At 47.4% G+C, this 27,451-nt stretch overlaps 1 protein-coding gene across 1 annotated transcript in view; it reads right to left on the reverse strand.

Moving 5' to 3' along the window:
• lekr1 (Leucine-, glutamate- and lysine-rich protein 1) overlaps positions 1–27,451 on the reverse strand; it is a 173,472-nt gene that overhangs the window by 142,625 nt on the left and 3,396 nt on the right. Inside the window, exon 2 of the mRNA XM_036965369.2 lies at positions 26,127–26,203. Within this exon, the coding sequence (XP_036821264.2) occupies positions 26,127–26,203 (77 nt within the window). The remainder of the gene's footprint in view (positions 1–26,126; positions 26,204–27,451) is intronic.

The following is a 27,451-nucleotide window of genomic DNA, read 5'->3' on the forward strand; positions in this document are numbered from 1 at the left end:
GACCAATGACTGGGCTGACCAATGACTGGACTGACCAATGACTGGACTGACCAATGAATGGGCTGACCAATGACTGGACTGACCAATGACTCTACTGACCAATGACTGGACTGACCAATGAATGGACTGACCAATGACTGGACTGACCCATGACTAGGCTGACCAATGACTGGGCTGACCAATGACTGGGCTGACCAATGAATGGGCTGACCAACGACTGGGCTGAACAATGACTGGGCTGAACAATGAATGGGCTGACCAATGACTGGGCTGAACAATGACTGGGCTGAACAATGACTGGGCTGAACAATGACTGGGCTGAACAATGACTGGGCTGACCAATGACTGGGCTGAACAATGACTGGGCTGAACAATGACTGGGTTCACAAATGCAGGCTTCACTCCAGTAACCTACAGGCTTTTTGAGAAGCTATTCTGGTGCTGTCTGACAGGTGGTAGGATATTAATCTCCTCTAACTAGTCTCTGTATCCTGTCTGACAGGTGATATTCATCTCCTCTAACTAGTCTCTGTATCCTGTCTGACAGGTGATATTAATCTCCTCTAACTAGTCTCTGTATCCTGTCTGACAGGTGATATTCATCTCCTCTAACTAGTCTCTGTATCCTGTCTGACAGGTGATATTCATCTCCTCTAACTAGTCTCTGTATCCTGTCTGACAGGTGATATTTATCTCCTCTAACTAGTCTCTGTATCCTGTCTGACAGGTGATATTCATCTCCTCTAACTAGTCTCTGTATCCTGTCTGACAGGTGATATTCATCTCCTCTAACTAGTCTCTGTATCCTGTCTGACAGGTGATATTTATCTCCTCTAACTAGTCTCTGTATCCTGTCTGACAGGTGATATTCATCTCCTCTAACTAGTCTCTGTATCCTGTCTGACAGGTGATATTCATCTCCTCTAACTAGTCTCTGTATCGTGTCTGACAGGTGATATTAATCTCCTCTAACTAGTCTCTGTATCCTGTCTGACAGGTGATATTCCTCTCCTCTAACTAGTCTCTGTATCCTGTCTGACAGGTGGTAGGATATTAATATCCTCTAACTAGTCTCTGTATCCTGTCTGACAGGTGATATTAGTCTCCTCTAACTAGTCTCTGTATCCTGTCTGACAGGTGATATTCATCTCCTCTAACTAGTCTCTGTATCCTGTCTGACAGGTGATATTCATCTCCTCTAACTAGTCTCTGTATCGTGTCTGACAGGTGGTAGACTATTAATCTCCTCTAACTAGTCTCTGTATCCTGTCTGACAGGTGGTAGACTATTCATCTCCTCTAACTAGTCTCTGTATCCTGTTCTGACAGGTGATATTAATCTCCTCTAACTAGTCTCTGTATCCTGTCTGACAGATGATATTCCTCTCCTCTAACTAGTCTCTGTATCCTGTCTGACAGGTGATATTAATCTCCTCTAACTAGTCGCTGTATCCTGTCTGACAGGTGATATTCATCTCCTCTAACTAGTCTCTGTATCCTGTCTGACAGGTGATATTAATCTCCTCTAACTAGTCTCTGTATTGTGTCTGACAGATGGTAGACTATTCATCTCCTCTAACTAGTCTCTATATCCTGTCTGACAGGTGATATTCCTCTCCTCTAACTAGTCTCTGTATCCTGTCTGACAGGTGATATTAATCTCCTCTAACTAGTCTCTGTATCCTGTCTGACAGGTGATATTAATCTCCTCTAACTAGTCTCTGTATCCTGTCTGACAGGTGGTAGGATATTAATATCCTCTAACTAGTCTCTGTATCCTGTCTGACAGGTGATATTAATCTCCTCTAACTAGTCTCTGTATCCTGTCTGACAGGTGATATTCCTCTCCTCTAACTAGTCTCTGTATCCTGTCTGACAGGTGATATTCCTCTCCTCTAACTAGTCTCTGTATCCTGTCTGACAGGTGATATTAATCTCCTCTAACTAGTCTCTGTATCCTGTCTGACAGGTGATATTCCTCTCCTCTAACTAGTCTCTGTATCCTGTCTGACAGGTGATATTAATCTCCTCTAACTAGTCTCTGTATCCTGTCTGACAGGTGATATTCCTCTCCTCTAACTAGTCTCTCCACTCACTAGTCAATCTCACCACCTCCCACTCTCACCTCCACCCACTAGTCACTCTCACCAGCTCCCACTCTCACCTCCACCCCCTACTCAATCTCACCAGCTCCCACTCTCACCTCCACCCACTAGTCAGTCTCACCAGCTCCCACTCTCACCTCCACCCACTAGTCAATCTCACCAGCTCCTACTCTCACCTCCACCCACTAGTCAATCTCACCAGCTCCCACTCTCACCTCCACCCACTAGTCAATCTCACCAGCTCCCACTCTCACCTCCACTCACTAGTCAATCTCACCAGCTCCCACTCTCACCTCCACCCACTAGTCAATATCACCAGCTCCCACTCTCACCTCCACCCACCAGTCAATCTCACAAGCTCCCACTCTCACCTCCACCCACCAGTCAATCTCACCAGCTCCCACTCTCACCTCCACCCACTAGTCAATCTCACCAGCTCCCACTCTCACCTCCACCCACCAGTCAATCTCACCAGCTCCCACTCTCACCTCCACCCACCAGTCAATCTCACCAGCTCCCACTCTCACCTCCACCCACCAGTCAATCTCACCAGCTCCCACTCTCACCTCCACCCACCAGTCAATCTCACCAGCTCCCACTCTCACCTCCACCCACCAGTCAATCTCACCAGCTCCCACTCTCACCTCCACCCACCAGTCAATCTCACCAGCTCCCACTCTCACTCACACCTCAGTAAACACAGAGGGCTGGTGATGACAACATAGAGGGAGAGAAAAAGAGGGAACAAGAGAAAAGGAGTGAGAGGTGGGACAATGAGAGAGGAGAGAGAAGGATACGTGAGCAGGGGACATCATTGTGTGTCTACCAGAGTAGGCCGATATTCTATTTTCTTTCCATTTGATGTTTGACAAATGGCTGACGTGTGAGCTCACCTACACTAGCTTTCCTGGTGACATGTTCTTTTAAAAACAGTTGTATCTCAGAAACAGGCCCCGCTGCTGCTGTCTGTGACCGTTGTTGTTATGGCTGTCATTTCTCACCGCTTCTGAGGATCCGTCTGGATTACATCCCAACCCAGAGGCCTCCCAGTGAAAACGTGACACAGGATGTTCTGGTGACAATCTGACAGTTCACGTGTCTTTGAGGCACAGGTTTGTCGACAAGGTGAAGCAAGCCCAGAAATGTGTCAGTCAGCCGTAAAACACGCCGTGGCCGAACGAATGGCGAACGAAAGGCAGACGAATGGCAGACTGTCATGTGTTTTCCTCTTAAGTCTATACTCTGACAACGCACAGACAGGGATCAAATTATGTGTGTGTGTGTGTGTGTGTGCGTGCGTGCGTAGGGCTGTTGTGGTGGCCTTATTACCGCCACACCGGCAGTAATGAGTCATGACCACAGTAAAATTCTATGTGATCGTTGAGTCACGGTAATCTCTCATTCACTCTGGACATGTGTTAGTAGAACAGAACTCATTAATGATCACCAGGCTGCTAATGGCCTGCTACTCAGGGCTCTATTGTCCCTCCATCAGGTCCTAATGGCCTGCTACTCAGGGCTCTACTGTCCCTCCATCAGGTCCTAATGGCCTGCTACTCAGGGCTCTACTGTCCCTCCATCAGGTCCTAATGGCCTGGTGCTCAGGGCTCTATTGTCCCTCCATCAGGTCCTAATGGCCTGCTACTCAGGGCTCTATTGTCCCTCCATCAGGTCCTAATGGCCTGGTACTCAGGGCTCTACTGTTCCTCCATCAGGTCCTAATGGCCTGGTGCTCAGGGCTCTATTGTCCCTCCATCAGGTCCTAATGGCCTGGTTGTCGAAGGGGTCTATTGTCCCTCCATCAGGTCCTAATGGCCTGGTACTCAGGGCTCTATTGTTCCTCCATCAGGTCCTAATGGCCTGCTACTCAGGGCTCTATTGTCCCTCCATCAGGTCCTAATGGCCTGGTACTCAGGGCTCTACTGTTCCTCCATCAGGTCCTAATGGCCTGGTACTCAGGGCTCTATTGTCCCTCCATCAGGTCCTAATGGCCTGGTTGTCGAAGGGGTCTATTGTCCCTCCATCAGGTCCTAATGGCCTGGTGCTCAGGGCTCTACTGTTCCTCCATCAGGTCCTAATTGCCTTGTTATCAAGGGCTCTATTGTCTCTCCATCAGGTCCTAATGGCCTGGTGCTCAGGGCTCTATTGTCCCTCCATCAGGTCCTAATGGTCTGGTACTCAGGGCTCTATTGTCCCTCCATCAGGTCCTAATGGTCTGGTACTCAGGGCTCTATTGTTCCTCCATCAGGTCCTAATGGCCTGCTACTCAGGGCTCTATATTGTCCCTCCATCAGGTCATAATGGCCTGGTTGTCAAGGGCTCTATATTGTCCCTCCATCAGGTCCTAATGGCCTGGTACTCAGGGCTATATTGTCCCTCCATCAGGTCCTAATGGCCTGCTACTCAGGGCTCTATTGTCCCTCCATCAGGTCATAATGGCCTGGTTGTCAAGGGCTCTATATTGTCCCTCCATCAGGTCATAATGGCCTGGTTGTCGAAGGGGTCTATTGTCCCTCCATCAGGTCATAATGGCCTGCTACTCAGGGCTCTATTGTCCCTCCATCAGGTCATAATGGCCTGGTTGTCAAGGGCTCTATATTGTCCCTCCATCAGGTCATAATGGCCTGCTACTCAGGGCTCTATTGAATCTCCATTAGGTCCTAATGGCCTGATTATCAAGTGCTCTATTGTCCCTCTAACCACTGACATCAATGCAAATACAATCTAAAATCACATCAAACACATCATCAAAACAGCAGGTGCTTTCAAATCTCACCTCACTGTGATGATTGATGTGAAGAAAGAAGTTCAACAACAGGTTGAAACTGAATGGAAAACATAGTTGTGGATGTTGTTTCAAAGCCTTACAACAACAAAACGGACAGCGCTTTCTAAGGTGAGGATTCATTCAAAACACCACATGCATACTAGTGCTTAGTACACATAGGCTTATACATGAGCCCAAGCCTGAAAAAAAACCCTGAATAAAAAGAATGAACCGGAGGGAAAGTTGCCTCCATTTTCTTTTCAAGTGCACACGGATGCCATTAATTTTTCTCTTCTCCTGTTCTTGACCACTTAATAATGGGTCATTCTAAATCAAAACGAATTGTACATATTATACTGAAACTAAAATATAAATGCAACATGCAACAATTTATAATATTTTATTGAGATACAGATCATATAAGGAAATCAGTCAAATGAATTAAATTCATTAGATCCTAATCTATGGATTTCAGATGACTGGGCAGGGTTGTAGCCAGGGGTGGGCCTTGGAGGGCATAGGCCCACCCACTTGGCAGCCAGGCCCATCCACTTGGCAGCCAGGCCCACTCACTGGGGAGCCAGGCCCACTCACTGGGGAGCCAGGCCCACTCACTGGGGAGCCAGGCCCAGCCCAATCAGAATGAGTTTTCCCCCATAAAAGGGCTTTATTACAGACATAAATACTCCTCAACAACTCTGGCATGGTGTTGTGTGACTAAACTGCACAAGTGGCCTTTTATTGTCCCCAGCACAAGGTGCACCTATGTAATGCTCATTCTGTTTAATCAGCTTCTTAATATGCCACACCAGTCAGATACATGTATTACTTTGACAAAGGAGAAATTCTCACTAACAGGGATGTAAACATATTTGTATCACAACATTTGAGATAAATAAACTTTTTGTGCATATAGAACATTTCTGGGATCTTTTATTTCAGCTCATGAAACATGGGACCGACACTTTACATGTTGCATTTATATTTTTGTTCAGCATAGTAAAGACAAGATTACATTGCGAATAGTCTTATGGGTGAAAATATGATCACTTGATGAGAGAACAGCGTGTGCAGCCTGAGATAACCGGCTGACAAAATGTCATGACCGCCACAGCCCTAGGTCTGCGTGTGTTGTGATGTGTGGATGAGTGAGTTATTTTTATTTCGTGCAAAATGTCCACATGCTTCCTGGAGGCTCAGAGACGGAGAGGATTGTGAAGTGCAGACAGGATCAGCAGGGTGTGTATGTCTGTGAAAGCCAGTCTATGTGTGTCTTCATGTGTGTGAGCCTGTCTATGTCTGTGTGTTTGCGTGTGTGTGAGGAGGCAGGCAAAGGGGGGGGGTTCAGTCAGGCCATGGTTGAGACACGGTTGAGGCCTCAGGTCAGACCAGGCTTCTATATCGCTCTCTTGTTTTCTTCCACAATCACTCAGGCACATACCCCACCCCGACACACACTCAAACTCATACACACACATCCGTGCTCACACCCGATAAAGATACAAAGACAGACAGCACTCTAAGCACATTATCACACACACACACACACACACACACACAGAGGCCCTGGGGGCGGTGTGTTCGTTGTTCTCGTGATAGAGCTGGTTCCTGCAGAAAGACCCCTTGCCCTTGGCACTGACACATTCGCTTAGCACTCAAACTACAAGCTAACCCCTTCAACTCCCCTCCCCACACACACCCTTTATACCCCCCTCCCCCAGAACTGACACAAGGAGAGAGGAGGAATTAAATCATAAAGAAAATAGGAAAAAGAAAGACGGAAAGAACAGGCTTGGTGGTTCATTTGCTAATGCCGGCAGCCAATGAGAGTGAGTACTGCTCAAGCTGTTCTTCCTAGACAGCAAAAGGATTCTGATGCTCCCTCTAGTCCTCTCTCTCTCTCTCTCTCTCTCTCTCTCTCTCTCTCTCTCTCTCTCTCTCTCTCTCTCTCTCTCTCTCTCTCTCTCTCTCTCTCTCTCTCTCTCTCTCTCTCTCTCTCTCTCTCTCTCTCTCTCTCTCTCTCTCTCTCTCTCTCTCTCTCTCTCTCTCTCTCTCTCTCTCTCTCTCTCTCTCTCTCTCTCTCTCTCTCTCTCTCTCTCTCCTCTAACTCCTGTTACACTCTCTGTCCATCTCTCTGCTCTATTGTCCCTCGATCAGGTCCTAATGGCCTGCTACTCAGGGCTCTCTTGTTCCTCCATCAGGTCCTAATGGCCTGGTCCCTTGCTTTTTACAGCAACAGAAATAGGCTTCACGTCAATAACAGTAAGATGGTTTCTGCATGTTTCTCTGCTGCTTTGGCCACTGAGAACCCAGAGTACAAGACCTGTCACACCTAGTCTAGCAGGAGTGTTGGAGCTCCCCTCTACTAAAATACCTGTTACACCTAGCCTAGCAGGAGTGTTGGAGCTCCCCTCTACTACAATATGTTACACCTAGCCTAGCAGGAGTGTTGGAGCTCCCCTCTACTACAATTCCTGTTACACCTAGCCTAGCAGGAGTGTTGGAGCTCCCCTCTACTACAATACCTGTTACACCTAGCCTAGCAGGAGTGTTGGAGCTCTCCTCTACTACAATATGTTACACCTAGCCTAGCAGGAGTGTTGGAGCTCTCCTCTACTACAATACCTGTTACACCTAGCCTAGCAGGAGTGTTGGAGCTCCCCTCTACTACAATATGTTACACCTAACCTAGCAGGAGTGTTGGAGCTCCCCTCTACTACAATACCTGTTACACCTAGCCTAGCAGGAGTGTTGGAGCTCCCCTCTACTACAATACCTGTTACACCTAACCTAGCAGGAGTGTTGGAGCTCTCCTCTACTACAATACCTGTAACACCTAGCCTAGCAGCAGTGTTGGAGCTCTCCTCTACTACAATATGTTACACCTAGCCTAGCAGGAGTGTTGGAGTTAACCTCTACTACAATACCTGTAACACCTAGCCTAGCAGCAGTGTTGGAGCTAACCTCTACTACAATACCTGTTACACCTAACCTAGCAGGAGTGTTGGAGCTCTCCTCTACTACAATACCTGTAACACCTAGCCTAGCAGGAGTGTTGGAGCTCCCCTCTACTACAATACCTGTAACACCTAGCCTAGCAGGAGTGTTGGAGCTCCCCTCTACCTAATATGTAACACCTAGCCTAGCAGCAGTGTTGGAGCTCCCCTCTACTACAATACCTGTAACACCTAGCCTAGCAGGAGTGTTGGAGCTCCCCTCTACTACAATACCTGTAACACCTAGTCTAGCAGGAGTGTTGGAGCTCTCCTCTACTACAATATGTTACACCTAGCCTAGCAGGAGTGTTGGAGCTCCCCTCTACTACAATACCTGTTACACCTAGCCTAGCAGGAGTGTTGGAGCTCCCCTCTACCTAATATGTTACACCTAGCCTAGCAGGAGTGTTGGAGCTCCCCTCTACTACAATACCTGTAACACCTAGCCTAGCAGGAGTGTTGGAGCTCCCCTCTACTACAATACCTGTAACACCTAGTCTAGCAGGAGTGTTGGAGCTCCCCTCTACTACTAAGACCTGTCACACCTAGCCTAGCAGGAATGTTGGAGCTCCAATCTACTACAATATGTTACACCTAGCCTAGCAGGAGTGTTGGAGCTCCCCTCTACCTAATATGTAACACCTAGTCTAGCAGGAGTGTTGGAGCTCCCCTCTACTACAATACCTGTAACACCTAGCCTAGCAGGAGTGTTGGAGCTCCCCTCTACTACTAAGACCTGTCACACCTAGCCTAGCAGGAATGTTGGAGCTCCAATCTACTACAATATGTTACACCTAGCCTAGCAGGAGTGTTGGAGCTCCCCTCTACCTAATATGTAACACCTAGTCTAGCAGGAGTGTTGGAGCTCTCCTCTACTACAATATGTTACACCTAGCCTAGCAGGAGTGTTGGAGCTCTCCTCTACTACAATATGTTACACCTAGCCTAGCAGGAGTGTTGGAGCTCTCCTCTACTACAATATGTTACACCTAGCCTAGCAGGAGTGTTGGAGCTCCCCTCTACCTAATATGTAACACCTAGCCTAGCAGGAGTGTTGGAGCTCTCCTCTACTACAATATGTTACACCTAGCCTAGCAGGAGTGTTGGAGCTCCCCTCTACCTAATATGTAACACCTAGTCTAGCAGGAGTGTTGGAGCTCCCCTCTACTACAATACCTGTAACACCTAGCCTAGCAGGAGTGTTGGAGCTCCCCTCTACCTAATATGTAACACCTAGCCTAGCAGGAATGTTGGAGCTCCCCTCTACTACAATACCTGTAACACCTAGCCTAGCAGGAGTGTTGGAGCTCTCCTCTACTACAATATGTTACACCTAGCCTAGCAGGAGTGTTGGAGCTCCCCTCTACCTAATATGTAACACCTAGTCTAGCAGGAGTGTTGGAGCTCCCCTCTACTACAATACCTGTAACACCTATTCTAGCAGGAGTGTTGGAGCTCTCCTCTACTACAATACCTGTTACACCTAGCCTAGCAGGAATGTTGGAGCTCTCCTCTACTACATTATGTTACACCTAGCCTAGCAGGAGTGTTGGAGCTCTCCTCTACTACGATACCTGTAACACCTAGTCTAGCAGGAGTGTTGGAGCTCCCCTCTACTACAATACCTGTAACACCTAGCCTAGCAGGAGTGTTGGAGCTCTCCTCTACTACAATATGGTACACCTAGCCTAGCAGGAGTGTTGGAGCTCCCCTCTACCTAATATGTAACACCTAGCCTAGCAGGAATGTTGGAGCTCCCCTCTACTACAATACCTGTAACACCTAGCCTAGCAGGAGTGTTGGAGCTCTCCTCTACTACAATATGTTACACCTAGCCTAGCAGGAGTGTTGGAGCTCCCCTCTACCTAATATGTAACACCTAGCCTAGCAGGAGTGTTGGAGCTCTCCTCTACTACAATATGTTACACCTAGCCTAGCAGGAGTGTTGGAGCTCCCCTCTACCTAATATGTAACACCTAGCCTAGCAGGAATGTTGGAGCTCCCCTCTACTACAATATGTTACACCTAGCCTAGCAGGAGTGTTGGAGCTCCCCTCTACTACAATATGTTACACCTAGCCTAGCAGGAGTGTTGGAGCTCCCCTCTACCTAATATGTAACACCTAGCCTAGCAGGAGTGTTGGAGCTCTCCTCTACTACAATATGTTACACCTAGCCTAGCAGGAGTGTTGGAGCTCCCCTCTACCTAATATGTAACACCTAGCCTAGCAGGAGTGTTGGAGCTCTCCTCTACTACAATATGTTACACCTAGCCTAGCAGGAGTGTTGGAGCTCCCCTCTACCTAATATGTAACACCTAGCCTAGCAGGAGTGTTGGAGCTCCCCTCTACTACAATATGTTACACCTAGCCTAGCAGGAGTGTTGGAGCTCCCCTCTACTACAATACCTGTTACACCTAGCCTAGCAGGAGTGTTGGAGCTCTCCTCTACTACAATATGTTACACCTAGCCTAGCAGGAGTGTTGGAGCTCTCCTCTACTACAATACCTGTTACACCTAGCCTAGCAGGAGTGTTGGAGCTCCCCTCTACTACAATACCTCTTGTTGCCTTATTGTGTGTGTGTGTGTGTATTTGTCTGCATGTGTGTGTGTGTGTGTGTTTGTGTGTGTGTGTGTGTGTGTGTGTGCGTCTGTCTGTCTGTGTGTCTGTGTGTGTACTTGTCTATGTGTGTGTGTGTGTGTGTTGGTGGGGGCGCATTGTCTCATGCACAGGGAACGGCGATGAGGCACTTTACAGACAAAGCACCTAAAATAGTCTCCTCCTCTGCCCTCCTCCCCTCCTCCTCTCGTCTCCTCTATGCAGCTTCCCCTAACCGTCTCCTCAAATCCCACTGGCAGAAGTGGGTCACTGTCACACACACACACACGCACGCACTGTCTGTCTGTCTGTCTGTCTGTCTGTCTGTCTGTCTGTCTGTCTGTCTGTCTGTCTGTCTGTCTGTCTGTCTGTCTGTCTGTCTGTCTGTCTGTCTGTCTGTCTGTCTGTCTGTCTGTCTGTCTGTCTGTCTGTCTGTCTGTCTGTCTGTCTGTCTGTCTGTCTGTCTGTCTGTCTGTCTGTCTGTCTGTCTGTCTGTCTGTCTGTCTGTCTGTCTGTCTGTCTGTCTGTCTGTCTGTCTGTCTGTCTGTCTGTCTGTCTGTCTGTCTGTCTGTCTGTCTGTCTGTCTGTCTGTCTGTCTGTCTGTCTGTCTGTCTGTCTGTCTGTCTGTCTGTCTGTCTGTCTGTCTGTCTGTCTGTCTGTCTGTCTGTCTGTCTGTCTGTCTGTCTGTCTGTCTGTCTGTCTGTCTGTCTGTCTGTCTGTCTGTCTGTCTGTCTGTCTGTCTGTCTGTCTGTCTGTCTGTCTGTCTGTCTGTCTGTCTGTCTGTCTGTCTGTCTGTCTGTCTGTCTGTCTGTCTGTCTGTCTGTCTGTCTGTCTGTCTGTCTGTCTGTCTGTCTGTCTGTCTGTCTGTCTGTCTGTCTGTCTGTCTGTCTGTCTGTCTGTCTGTCTGTCTGTCTGTCTGTCTGTCTGTCTGTCTGTCTGTCTCTCTCTCTCTCTCTCTCTCTCTCTCTCTCTCTTTCTCTCACACACACACACACACACACACACACACACACACACTGTCTGTCTGTCTGTCTGTCTGTCTGTCTGTCCCTATAACTCAAATCAGACCCCACACATCCCTTGCCAACTGACCCCCCACCCCCCTTCACGAACAGTTTTCCTCTCTGTCGCACCCAAGCAACCCTCCCTTAACTCTATTCAATCCAACCCTACCCTCCCAACCTTAACCATTTTCAAGCCTATCCTACCCTACCATACCCAACCCTCCCAACCATAACCCTATTCAATCCAATCCAATCCTACCCTATTATATCCTACCCTATTCCAGCCTATCCTACCCTACCCAACCCTCCTAACCTTAACCCTATTAAATCCTATCCTACCCTATTCAATCTTATCCTACCCTATTCAAACCTATCGTACCCTATTCAACCCTATCCTATCCTACCCAACCCTCTCAACCTTAACCCTATTCAACTCTATCCTACCCTATTCAAACCTATCCTACCCTATTCAACTCTATCCTACCATATTCAAACCTATCCTACCCAACCCTCCCAACCTTAACCCTATTCAAATGTATCCTACCATATTCACACCTATCCTACCCTATTCAATCCTATCCTACCCAACCCTCCCAACCTTAACCCTATTCAAATCCTATCCTACCCTATTCAACCCTACCCAACTCTCCCAACCTTAACCCTATTCAATCCTATCCTACCTTATTCTATCCTACACTACCCAACCCAACCCTCCCAACCTTAACCCTATTCTATCCTATCCTATTCAATCCCATCCTACCCTATTATATCCGATCCTACCCTATCGTACCCTAACCTAACCTAGGGTAGAATAGGATAGGGTATTGTAGGGTAGGGTAGTATGGGATAGAGAAGGTTAGGATAGGGTTAGGTATAATAGGGGTAGGCCCTGTCCTATCCCACCCTACCCTATCCTACACTACCCTTTCCTACCCTACCCTATCCAATACTACCCCATCCTACCCTACTCTACCTTATCCTACCCAATCCTAACCTACCCTACTCTATTCTCCCCTATCATACCTACCCTATCCTATCCTACCCAACCCTTCCATATCCTATCTACCCTACTCTACCCTTCCCTATCATACCTTATCCTATCCTACCCTATCCTATCATATTATATCCTAACCAACCCTACCATTTTCTACCCTGTCCTACCTTATAATATTCTACCCTATCCTACTCTACTCTATTCTCCCCTAATCTAAACTACCCCACCCTATCCAACCCGATCCTACCCTATCCTACTCTATTCTTCCCAATTATACCTAAACATATCCTACCCTACCCTTTCCAACCGTATCCTATCCTATCTACCCTACCCAACCCTACTATATCCAACCCAACCCTACCCTACCATTTCTACCCTATCCTACCTTGCTCTATCCTATCTTATCATATGCTATGCTATGCTACCCTATCCTATCATATCATATACTACCCTACCCTATCATATCCTATCCTTCTCTACCCTACCCTACCATATCCTACCCTATCTTATCATATCTCACCCTACCCTATCCTACCATACCCTATCCCACCATACCCTATCCTACCCAACCCACTCTCAACATATCAATACAGTTGACCCATCTAGCTCCCCACAACAGCCACCACGCTTCTCCATATCTGCACACTACCAGTTACAACCCAGTTGCAAACTGCCCACCCAATCCAGCCATCAAATCTCAACCATAAATACCAAATTGAACCCCTCCATCTTTACCATCCGTCCTAACTACAACTCAGTGGCGGCTGGTGGGAGGAGTTATAGGAGGACAGGCTCATTGTAATGGAATAAATGGAACGGTATCAAACACATCAAACAGCATTACAATGAGCCCATCCTCCAATAGCTACTCCCACCAGCCTCCATTTCTACAACTGTCCATGTACCCGCCATTACTAAAACCAAATCAAGACCCCCTGCAGCTTCCCCTAAATTCAACACATCCCAAATCGACCCCCCCCCCCTCTCCACATCCTCTTCTACCCCTCTACCCTTACACACACACCCGCCCCCATCCCTGTCCCCAACTGACTGCACATATAAATCTTGTTAGAGATTCCATGATGGGGTCACAGGCACTTAGGGGTTTTTAGCTGCCTGATGGATTACGGCGCTAACCCTGAAATTGTCTTTGCGGTTTAATCAACTCATATTATTATGGGCCTGGAAATGAGAGAAAAACCCACTAAAACCAAAGACCTCATCCCATCTACCATAGTGCCCTTTGTTTTGTTACGGGGGCCAGTTTTGATACTCATCACTGTATCCTGCATCAACAGGTTGGCTGGACTTCATTAAAGACACATACTTTATTCTACATTATTCCCTTTTTGTTTTACAAGGCCCCTAATTCATAAACTTCCGTCTTATCTAACTTTGCTGTTGAAGTATAGACACCTGAGTTGCCTAACCCGTTCGTTCACAGGTTTAACTCTTGTGATTCCTAGGGTCTCCACCGAGCTAGGTAAATCTGCTTCTAGTTTTAATGCACCATATTACTGGAACAAGTTGCCTCACAGGTTTAACTCTTGAGATTCCCAGGGTCTCCACCGAGCTAGGTAAATCTGCTTCTAGTTTTAATGCACCATATTACTGGAACAAGTTGCCTCACAGGTTTAACTCTTGAGATTCCCAGGGTCTCCACCGAGCTAGGTAAATCTGCTTCTAGTTTTAATGCACCATATTACTGGAACAAGTTGCCTCACAGGTTTAACTCTTGAGATTCCCAGGGTCTCCACCGAGCTAGGTAAATCTGCTTCTAGTTTTAATGCACCATATTACTGGAACAAGTTGCCTCACAGGTTTAACTCTTGAGATTCCCAGGGTCTCCACCGAGCTAGGTAAATCTGCTTCTAGTTTTAATGCACCATATTACTGGAACAAGTTGCCTCACAGGTTTAACTCTTGAGATTCCCAGGGTCTCCACCGAGCTAGGTAAATCTGCTTCTAGTTTTAATGCACCATATTACTAGAACAAAATGCTAAATACATTTCATGCCGTTCAGTTTAAAGTATTGATTGGGGCGTATTTGTAGAGGAATGTAACTGTTTTTCTGGGTGATTTGTGACGTTAAATTCATGCTTCCCATGACTGAGTTTTTGTATTTAAATGTGTATATCCAGTATGTTTGGGTATAATGTGTATATGTATGTTGTATTATACATGGGCACATTTGTAAAAAAAAAACGTAGGTCTCAATATGTTTTCCCTGTTAAAATAAAGGTTAAATAAACAATTCAAACGGTCTCACACACAACCTGAATCCTACTACCTCTTTTTAGAATCGCATTTTCTCTCTTTGTATTCCTTTTTCTTTTCATCCATTTTTTCTGCCTCTCTCGTTTTATACCACCCCTCCTCTTTCTTTCTTTCTTTCTTTCTTTCTTTCTTTCTTTCTTTCTTTCTTTCTTTCTTTCTTTCTTTCTTTCTTTCTTTCTTTCTTTCTTTCTTTCTTTCTATCCCTCTCTCTCGTTTTCTCCCTCTCTCTCTGTGCATCACAGACAATGACAGATCACGCAAGCGTTTAAGAAGGGATTAAGTAGTTAATGATTTATCCTTGCTTTTTTCCTAATTTTCCTAAATTATGTCTTTGAGGCTGTGTGTGAGAGAGAGAGAGAGAGAGAGAGAGACAGAGGGAGAGAGAGAGACACAGAGAGAGGGAGAGAGAGAGAGAGAGAGAGCATGCATGCGTGTGTCTGTGAGTGTGTGTGTCTGAGCGAGACGGCGATTCGTGACTGCTGCTTTGCCGCCCCCCTGGTGCTCAGTGTTGCATGAAGCAACACATAGATTCCTCTCATCTGGACCCCACTGTGCCACACATCACACGAGACGATTGGAGGGAGGGACAGGGGACACTGGGGACACAGCAAAGTGGAAGATGGGAAGGAGAGATGAAGTGGTGTGGTAAAAGAGGGGACATAGCAAAATGGAGGAAGTGTGTGTGTGTGTGTGTGTACAAAGGGGTGAATGTGGGTTACAGTAGACAACAGTGGAAAAGGTAGGGGCAGTCAGAGGGTGAGACAGGGGGAAGCAAGGCTAGGGGTCCAGGAGTGACACAACAGAGAGGGGAAGGGTGGGGGTAAAGAGAAGGAGGGGGAGTGAGGGAGAGGGAGACCGGGTGCATGTTTGACGCCTGGCTGAGTAGCCCTGTGCTCCTGCTTCTCTCACTGCCTCCTTGCCTCTTTGCGTGGGAGCAGGGAAAGGGCAGTCGCAGGGAAAGAATCACCTTTGGCTGCATGTCAGCCCCCGCTCGACAGATGACCACGCATCAGATCACTCACTCACTCACACAGAGCACAGCACGGAAACAAACAGGCAGGAGCAGACAGGGGCAGTTAGCAACTACAGACAGTAACTATCTGTCATCTACTTGTCTGTATGAGCAGTGACCTCAGAGAGAGCGAGAGAGAGCTGGTCCTGGGGCTCTGTTCACAAACACAAACAGACCCCCAGGACAGCAACACAATTAAACAAGGGGAACAGTGGGTTAACTGCCTTGTTCAGGGGACGGCCGACAGGGGAACAGTGGGTTAACTGCCTTGTTCAGGGGACGGCCGACAGGGGAACAGTGGGTTAACTGCCTTGTTCAGGGGACGGCCGACAGGGGAACAGTGGGTTAACTGCCTTGTTCAGGGGACGGCCGACAGGGGAACAGTGGGTTAACTGCCTGTTCAGGGGACGGCCGACAGGGGAACAGTGGGTTAACTGCCTTGTTCAGGGGACGGCCGAGAGGGGAACAGTGGGTTAACTGCCTTGTTCAGGGGACGGCCGACAGGGGAACAGTGGGTTAACTGCCTGTTCAGGGGACGGCCGACAGGGGAACAGTGGGTTAACTGCCTTGTTCAGGGGACGGCCGACAGGGGAACAGTGGGTTAACTGCCTGTTCAGGGGACGGCCGACAGGGGATCAGTGGGTTAACTGCCTTGTTCAGGGGACGGCCGACAGGGGAACAGTGGGTTAACTGCCTTGTTCAGGGGACGGCCGACAGGGGAAGTGGGTTAACTGCCTGTTCAGGGGACGGCCGACAGGGGAACAGTGGGTTAACTGCCTTGTTCAGGGGACGGCCGACAGGGGAACAGTGGGTTAACTGCCTTGTTCAGGGGAACAGTGGGTTAACTGCCTTGTTCAGGGGAAGACCGATTTTGACCTTGTCAGCTCAGGGATTCGATTCAGCAACCTTTCGCTTGGCCTAACACTTTAACCTAACACTCTAACTGGCCTAACACTCTAACCTAACACTCCAACTGGCCTAACACTCTAACCTAACACTCTAACTGGCCTAACACTCTAACCACTTGCCTCAATAGCTTTGCTGAGAAAGGCCGACATAGGCAGACCTGGCTCTCCAGAGAAGACAGGCTATGTGCACACCATATTAGAGACACAAATTTCCCTCAGATTACACAGATCCACAAAGAATTCGAAAACAAACCAAATTTTGATAAACTCCCATATCTACTGGGTGAAATACCACTGTGTGCCATCACAGCAGCAAGATTTGTGACTGGGCAACTTTTTGCCCATAATATAACATTTGAAATGTCATTATTGTTTTGGAACTTTTGTGAGTGTAATGGGTGACAGTACAGAGGTGTGGGTGAAACTGAACGAACACACCCTCACCTAATCAGCTTAACTCATCAGCTCATGTCACAGAGGAAGGCTGGGACACCTGTGGAGAGCAAGATAGCACCTACAGGACTGGCATTAAACCCTGTAGGACCTACAGGACTGACACTATACCCTACAGGACTGACACTATACCCTACAGGACTGACACTATACCATACAGGACTGACAGTATACCCTACAGGATCAACAGGACTAACACTATACACTACAGGACCTACAGGACTGACACTATACCCTACGGGACTGACACTATACCCTACAGGACTGACACTATACCCTACAGGACTGACACTATACCCTACAGGACTGAAACTATACCCTACAGGACTGACACTATACCCTACAGGATCTATAGGACTGACACTATACACTACAGGACCTATAGGACTGACACTATACCCTACAGGACTGAAACTATACCCTACAGGACTGAAACTATACCATACAGGACTGACACTGTACCCTACAGGACTGACACTATACCCTACAGGACTAACACTATACCCTACAAGACTGACACTATACCCTACAGGACTGAAACTATACCCTACAGGACTAACACTATGCCCTACAGGACTGACACTATACCATACAAGACTGACACTATACCCTACAGGACTGAAACTATACCCTACAGGACTAACACTATACCCTACAGGACTGACACTATACCCTATAAGACTGACACTATACCCTACAGGACTGACACTATACCCTACAGGACTGACAATATACCCTACAGGACTGACACTATACCCTACAGCACCTACAGGGCTGATACTATAACCTACAGGACCTACAGGACTGACACTATACCCTACAGGACTGGCACTATACCCTACAGGACTGACACTATACCCTACGGGACTGACACTATACCCTACAGGACTGACACTATACCCTACAGGACTGACACTATACCCTACAGGACTGAAACTATACCCTACAGGACTGACACTATACCCTACAGGATCTATAGGACTGACACTATACACTACAGGAAATACAGGACTGACACTATACCCTACAGGACTGAAACTATACCCTACAGGACTGAAACTATACCATACAGGACTGACACTGTACCCTACAGGACTGACACTATACCCTACAGGACTAACACTATACCCTACAAGACTGACACTATACCCTACAGGACTGAAACTATACCCTACAGGACTAACACTATGCCCTACAGGACTGACACTATACCCTACAAGACTGACACTATACCCTACAGGACTGAAACTATACCCTACAGGACTAACACTATACCCTACAGGACTGACACTATACCCTATAAGACTGACACTATACCCTACAGGACTGACACTATACCCTACAGGACTGACACTATACCCTACAGGACTGACACTATACCCTACAGCACCTACAGGGCTGATACTATAACCTACAGGACCTACAGGACTGACACTATACCCTGAAGGACCTACAGGACTGACACTTTACCCTACAGGACTGATACTATACCCTACAGGACCTACAGGACTGACACTATACCCTACAGGACTGGCACTATACCCTACAGGACCTACAGGACTGACACTATACCCTACAGGACTGGCACTATACCCTACAGGACCTACAGGACTGACACTATACCCTGAAGGACCTACAGGACTGACACTTTACCCTACAGGACTGATACTATACCCTACAGGACCTACAGGACTGACACTATACCCTACAGGACTGACAATATACCCTACAGGACTGACACTATACCCTACAGCACCTACAGAGCTGATACTATAACCTACAGGACCTACAGGACTGACACTATACCCTACAGGACTGGCACTATACCCTACAGGACCTACAGGACTGACACTATACCCTGAAGGACCTACAGGACTGAAACTATACCCTACAGGACTGATACTATACCCTACAGGACCTACAGGACTGACACTATACCCTACAGGACTGGCACTATACCCTACAGGACCTACAGGACTGACACTATACCCTGAAGGACCTACAGGACTGACACTTTCCCTACAGGACTGAAACTATACCCTACAGGACTGAATCTATACCCTGAAGGACCTACAGGACTGACACTATACCCTGAAGGACCAACAGGACTGACACTATACCCTACAGGACTGGCACTATACCCTGCAGGACCTACAGGACTGACACTATACCCTGCAGGACCTACAGGACTGACACTATACCCTACAGGACTGGCACTATACCATGCAGGACCTACAGGACTGACACTATACCCTGAAGGACCTACAGGACTGACACTGTACCCTACAGGACTGGCACTATACCATACAGGACCTACAGAACTGACACTGTACACTACACTGACACTATAACCTACAGGACTGACACTATACACTGCAGGACTGACACTATATCCAGCAGGACTGATACTATACCCTACCGGACCATCAGGACTGACACTATACCCTAAAGGACTGACACCATACCCTGCAGGGCCTACAGGACTGACACTATACCCTGCAGGACCTACAGGACTGACACTATACCCTGCAGGACTGAAACTATACCCTGCAGGACGGACAGGACTGACACTATACCCTGCAGGACCTACAGGACTGACACTATACCCTACAGGACTGGCACTATACCCTGCAGGACCTACAGGACTGACACTATACCCTGCAGGACTGAAACTATACCCTGCAGGACGGACAGGACTGACACTATACCCTACAGGACCTACAGGACTGAAACTATACCCTGCAGGACAGACAGGACTGACACTATACCCTACAGGACTGATACTGTAGCCTACCGGACCTTCACACTATACCCTACAGGACTAACACTATACACTGCAGGACCTTCAGGACTGACACTATACCCTACAGGACCTACAGGACTGACACTATACCCTACAGGACATACAGGACTGACACTATACCCTACAGGACCTACAGGGCTGACACTATACCCTGCAACAACTACAGGACTGACACTATACCCTGCAAGACCTACAGGACTGACACTATACCCTGCAGGACCTACAGGACTGGCACTATACCCTACAGGACCTACAGGACTGACACTATACCCTACAGGACTGATACTGTAGCCCACCAGACCTTCAGGACTGACACTATACCCTACAGGACTAACACTATACCCTGCAGGACCTTCAGGACTGACACTATACTCTGCAGAACCTACAGGACTGATACTATACCCTACAGGACTGACACTATACCCTACAGGACCTACAGGACTGACACTATACCCTGCAGGACCTACAGGACTGACACTATACCCTGCAGGATTGACACTATACCCTACAGGACTGACACTATACCCTGCAGGACCTACAGGACTGATACTATACTCTAAAGGACTGACACTATAACCTACAGGACCTACAGGACTGATAATATACCCTACAGGACTGATACTGTACCCTACCGGATCGTCAGGACTGACACTATGCTCTGCAGGACCTACAGGACTGACACTAAACCCTACAGGACTGATACTGTACCCTACCGGACCTACAGGACTGAAACTATACCCTACCGGACCTTCAGGACTGACACTATACCCTACAGGACCTACAGGACTGATACTATACCCTACAGGACTGATAGTGTACCCTACCGGACCTTCAGGACTGACACTATACCCTACCAGACCTTCAGGACTGACACAATACCCTACAGGACCTACAGGACTGATACTATAACCTACAGGACTGGCACTATACCCTGCAGGACTGACACTATACCCTACAGGACTGACACTATACCCTACAGGACAGATACTGTACCCTTCTGGACCTACAGGACTGATACTATAACCTAGAGGACTGACACTATACCCTACAGGACCTACAGGACTGATACTATAACCTACAGGACTGACACTAAACCCTGCAGGAACTACAGGACTGGCACTATACCCTGAAGGACCTAAAGGACTGATACTATAACCTACAGGACTGACACTATACCCTACTTGACAGATACTGTACCCTGCAGGACCTACAGGACTGACACTATACCCTGCAGGACCTACAGGACTGACCCTATACCCTACAGGACTGATACTATACCCTGCAGGACTGAAACTATACGCTACAGGACCTTCAGGACTAACACTATACCCTAAGGGACTGGTACTGTACCCTGCAGGACCTACAGGACGGACACTATACAATACAGGACGGACACTATACCCTGCAGGACCTACAGGACTTACACTATACCCTGCAGGACCTACAGGACTGACAATATACAATACAGGACCTAGAGGACGGATACTGTACCCTGCAGGACCTACAGGACTGATACTATACCCTACAGGACTGATACTATACCCTGCAGGACTGAAACTATACCCTGCAGGACCTACAGGACTGATACTATAACCTACAGGACTGGCATTATACCCTACAGGACTGACACTATACCCTACAGGACAGATACTGTACCCTGCAGGACCTACAGGACTGATACTATAACTTACAGGACTGACACTATACCTTACAGGACCTACAGGACTGATACTATAACCTACAGGACTGACGCTAAACCCTGCAGGACCTACAGAACTGACACTATACCCTGCAGGACCTACAGGACTGATACTATAACCTACAGGACTGACACTATACCCTACAGGACAGATACTGTACCCTGCAGGACCTACAGGACTGACACTATACCCTGCAGGACCTAAAGGACTGACCCTATACCCTACAGGTGTGAAACTATACCCTGCAGGACCTAGAGGACTGATACTATACCCTACAGGACCTTCAGGACTAACACTATACCCTAAGGGACTGATACAATACCCTGCAGGACCTACAGGACGGACACTATACAATACAGGACGGACACTATACCCTGCAGGACCTACAGGACTGACACTATACCCTACAGGACTGACACTATACCCTACAGGACAGATACTGTACCCTGCAGGACTTACAGAACTGATACTATAACTTACAGGACTGACACTATACCCTACAGGACCTACAGGACTGATACTATAACCTACAGGACTGACACTAAACCCTGCAGGACCTACAGGACTGACACTATACCCTGCAGGACCTACAGGACTGATACTATAACCTACAGGACTGACACTATACCCTTCAGGACAGATACTGTACCCTGCAGGACCTACAGGACTGACACTATACCCTGCAGGACCTACAGGACTGAACCTATACCCTACAGGTGTGAAACTATACCCTGCAGGACCTAGAGGACTGATACTATACCCTACAGGACCTTCAGGACTAACACTATACCCTAAGGGACTGATACTGTACCCTGCAGGACCTACAGGAAGGACACTATACAATACAGGACGGACACAATACCCTGCAGGACCTACAGGACTGACACTATACCCTGCAGGACCTTCAGGACTGACACTATACCCTACAGGACCTACAGGACTGATACTGTACCCTGCAGGACCTACAGGACGGACACTATACAATACAGGATGGACACTATACCCTACAGGACCTACAGGACTGATACTGTACCCTGCAGGACCTACAGGACTGACACTATACCCTGCAGGACCTTCAGGACTGACACTATACCCTACAGGACCTACAGGACTGATACTGTACCCTGCAGGAACTACAGGACGGACACTATACAATACAGGATGGACACTATACCCTGCAGGACCTACAGGACTGACACTATACCCTACAGGACCTACAGGACTGATACTGTACCCTGCAGGACCTACAGGACTGACACTATACCCTACAGGACTGATACTATACCCTGCAGGACTGAAACTATACCTTGCAGGACCTACAGGACTGATACTATAACCTACATGACTGACACTATACCCTGCACGACCTACAGGACTGACACTATACCCTGCACGACCTACAGGACTGACACTATACCCTACAGGACCTACAGGACTGATACTATAACCTACAGGACTGACACTATACCCTACAGGACAGATACTGTACCCTGCAGGACCTACAGGACTGACACTATACCCTGCAGGACCTACTGGACTGACCCTATACCCTACAGGTGTGAAACTATACCCTGCAGGACCTAGAGGACTGATACTATACCCTGCAGGACCTACAGGACTGATACTATAACCTACAGGGCTGACACTATACCCTGCAGGACTGACACTATACCCTACAGGACCTACAGGACTGACACTATACCCTACAGGACTGACACTATACCCTGCAGGACCTACAGGACTGGCACTATACCCTGCAGGACTGACACTATACCCTACAGGACTGACAGAGCTGATAGAGCTGATATACATTAGAGAAGGGGTAGAGGCACATGAGAGAGGGGGAATAAACTGGAGAAATAAAGAGAAAGACAGACAAAGTGAGAGTGAGTGGAATGGAGAGAGACAGGGAGATGTGGAGAAAGAGACTCACAGAGAGATGGGCTGGGGTGGGGGGGGGGGGTACACTAATCATAGTGAACACATAACACAAGTGCTACCATTATCCCCTGACCTCCTGAGGTACGAAAGAGGAAGAAGGAGGAGTGTGTCTGGTTTTAAACTATCCATTATTCAGAGATGGAGGGAGCGAGGGATGGAGAGAGGGAGAGAGAGGGAGAGGGAGAGGGAGAGAGAGAGAGAGAGAGGCACCACGGTGTGGCTCAGTGGGACCTCCTGTGTGTCTCTCTTCTCTCTCTGGAAGAGTTTGCCACGCTCACATGAAAAATGGATGGATGGAAGGTGAACGAGAGGAAAAGAGATCTCCTTTGGGTGGTCAACAGACAGAGGCACGGAAAGGCGGGGAAAAGACATGAGGAATCTACCTGTGTTTGTAAACACGGAGCAGAACAGAGAGAGGGAGAGAAAGTTTACTTCTGTACCACTTCATAGACAGATCATGTCAGGGTGACTTTGCTAAACTCTACAGTCTGCACGATCTAACACAGTGACTTGTATAGCACTCTGTAGGCAATCGACAGTATATCACTGTAGAGTTGACATTTTGATGGTCTGATGGTCCTGTATGAATACATAAAGTATAGTTCTACGTAATGTGTCATGTATAGCATAGACCTACAGCAAGTGATGCATGCCATAATCAAGGTGATCACTCATACTGAGCCTGTCTGTGACCCTGACCTGACTAGAGGCCTGGGAGTGGAATTCAGTCTCTCCTCCCAACCCTTCCGTGACCCGTTTAGATACACACCCAGACACAGAGTGCAGGGGGCAGCCAAGGGGTAAAACACAACACGCTATCTAAATGTGCTAGCTAGCTAACTCTACTCCTCATCAATTATCCACGAGCCAAGGAGAAACAAGTCCTGCATGTCTGTGCTGCTCTAACGTACTAAGGTACTGGTTTACCAACAGGTGCTGCTCTAACGTGCTAAGGTACTGGTTTACCAACAGGTGCTGCTCTAACGTGCTAAGGTACTGGTTTACCAACAGGTGCTGCTCTAACGTACTAAGGTACTGGTTTACCAACAGGTGCTGCTCTAACGTACTAAGGTACTGGTTTACCAACAGGTGCTGCTCTAACGTACTAAGGTACTGGTTTACCAACAGGTGCTGCTCTAACGTACTAAGGTACTGGTTTACCAACAGATGCTGCTCTAACGTACTACGGTACTGGTTTACCAACAGGTGCTGCTCTAACGTACTAAGGTACTGGTTTACCAACAGGTGCTGCTCTAACGTACTAAGGTACTGGTTTACCAACAGGTGCTGCTCTAACGTACTAAGGTACTGGTTTACCAACAGGTGCTGCTCTAACGTACTAAGGTACTGGTTTACCAACAGGTGCTGCTCTAACGTACTAAGGTACTGGTTTACCAACAGGTGCTGCTCTAACGTGCTAAGGTACTGGTTTACCAACAGGTGCTACCCTAACGTACTAAGGTACTGGTTTACCAACAGATGCTGCTCTAACGTACTAAGGTACTGGTTTACCAACAGGTGCTGCTCTAACGTACTAAGGTACTGGTTTACCAACAGGTGCTGCTCCAACGTACTAAGGTACTGGTTTACCAACAGGTGCTACCCTAACGTACTAAGGTACCTCGTTTACCAACAGGTGCTACTCTAACCTAGTTTACCAACAATTTAAGAAATGGTGTTATTTCTACCATGCTGTGATGGATTCTTACTGCTGCCTTGTCATTATTAACAGCACCAATGGTTTAATTAATAACCTCAGAATGAAAACAAGGCAATTAGCACATATAAAGGTGGCAAGTAATTTCAAATAATAGCATTTAAAAATGAAAATAAAAACAGAATAGATAGGCCTATCACTTTGTGAAAGCTGTCATAAGCACAGAGGAGTTTAGAAGTGTGTGTGCTGTGTGATCTCCCTCTCAGCGGTCCACCGTTAAACCACTGTGCAGACCCCCACGTCCCCAGGCTTAACAGCACTATGGGCATGTTATTTCACCCCTTATTATTCCCACATTGGCACATGTTGTCTGTTCAGCTTTGTTTTTTTGTTTTTCATTCGTTTATTTTTTTTCTCTAACCAATAAATGGAGCTGAAGTCTTCTCCACAGGGGTCTAAGCCCAGAACATCCAGTATTTTACAAGCTGATTGAAATCTGAGTGGAGGGAGATGGATGGGTAGAGAGAGAGAGAGAGAGAGAGAGAGAGGTGGAACTCTGCCATAAAATCGCACGATTAAAATAGGATAACCCAGTTTCCCAGAGCCTCTCCTTTGTGTGGTGAGACGGGGAGGAGGGGGCAGGGGGGGACAGGCTGTCTGTCTGTGGGCACGGAATGGCCACTCTCACACTGTGGTCGGGTTCCATTGTTGTTCACAGCTACCTCTAATTCTCTCTGGGAACATCCGGAAACTGACAGAAGAGACAAACAGGCGGTGCACACAGGGCTGCGAAGGGCAACATTACAACGGGAATCACTCCAGAAAGGAAGGAGACTGTGTGTGTGTGTGTGTGTGTGTGTGTGTGTGTGTGTGTGTGTGTGTGTGTGTGTGTGTGTGTGTGTGTAGAGTACCTGTTGAATTTCCTCTGGGAGAGGGTAGTAGGGGATGTGTAGGCCCATCTCCTCTCTCTCCACAGACTCTCTCTCTCCTGTGATGATAAAATGATATGGGGCAAAATGAATCAACATGCAAACAGTGTTTTACTGTATCTTAAATAGAATTGTCAGGACGTCAGGCATACGGAACTATGAACGGTACTGATGCAAAGGCCTCGTCTCAAACCTCAGACTTTAAGGTTGATATACTGTAAAGTCACGGAGTAAAGGTTGAGGTGGTCCTGTGGGGAGGGGTTCACCCCAGTCCTAAAGCTAATGAGACCAGACTGGTCTGTCAGTGGGCCTATGCATTGTATGTTGTTACATGATGAAAGTGGTTCATGTCTGAGGTGACTGGGAGGGTAAATCAAGAGCAATGTGTTTAGACGTTTTTGGGCCAATGAGGTTTCTGCGTTATGATGCGTTTACATGACTCTACAACATCACATGGCAGCCATGTTGGCTCCCCATTAAAGTGGAACTGACTGCGTTTCAGCAACATGAAATCGTATTAAAATGTGTACACCCGGGAAGAATAGGTCACCTCTTCTGTTTGACCTTCTGACAAGCGAGCACTTAGATATGTGCTTGTTTTCGTAAATGCATGGAATGTTCGGGAATGACGTATAGTAAGGCATTCGTGAAACGTTTCTTGTAACATGTAAACTTAAAAGGTGTTTTTGCGCTGGATGGATCACCGGAGCGGTTGAAAGCAGCATCGCTGTGTGGTGCTCTCAAAAGGTACTGAGGTGGAGTAGCCAGCCGAGGCTACTACTCAAATGCCTCTGTAAAAGGCCTTCATGTTTCTCCTTTGCATGTTGTTTTGTTGCATGTTGTTTTGTTGCATGTTGTTTTGTTGCATGTTGTTTTGTTGCAGGTTGTTTTGTTGCATGTTGTTTTGTTGCATGTTGTTTTGTTGCATGTTGTTTTGTTGCATGTTGTTTTGTTGCATGTTGTTTTGTTGCATGTTGTTTTGTTGCATGTTGTTTTGTTGCATGTTGTTTTGTTGCAGGTTGTTTTGTTGCATGTTGTTTTGTTGCAGGTTGTTTTGTTGCATGTTGTTTTGTTGCATGTTGTTTTGTTGCAGGTTGTTTTGTTGCATGTTGTTTTGTTGCATGTTGTTTTGTTGCATGTTGTTTTGTTGCATGTTGTTTTGTTGCATGTTGTTTTGTTGCATGTTGTTTTGTTGCAGGTTGTTTTGTTGCAGGTTGTTTTGTTGCATGTTGTTTTGTTGCAGGTTGTTTTGTTGCATGTTGTTTTGTTGCATGTTGTTTTGTTGCATGTTGTTTTGTTGCATGTTG

The sequence above is a fragment of the Oncorhynchus mykiss genome, chromosome 27, assembly GCF_057628025.1.
Source record: "Oncorhynchus mykiss isolate SJ-2025 chromosome 27, ASM5762802v1, whole genome shotgun sequence".
Lineage (NCBI taxonomy): Eukaryota > Metazoa > Chordata > Actinopteri > Salmoniformes > Salmonidae > Oncorhynchus > Oncorhynchus mykiss.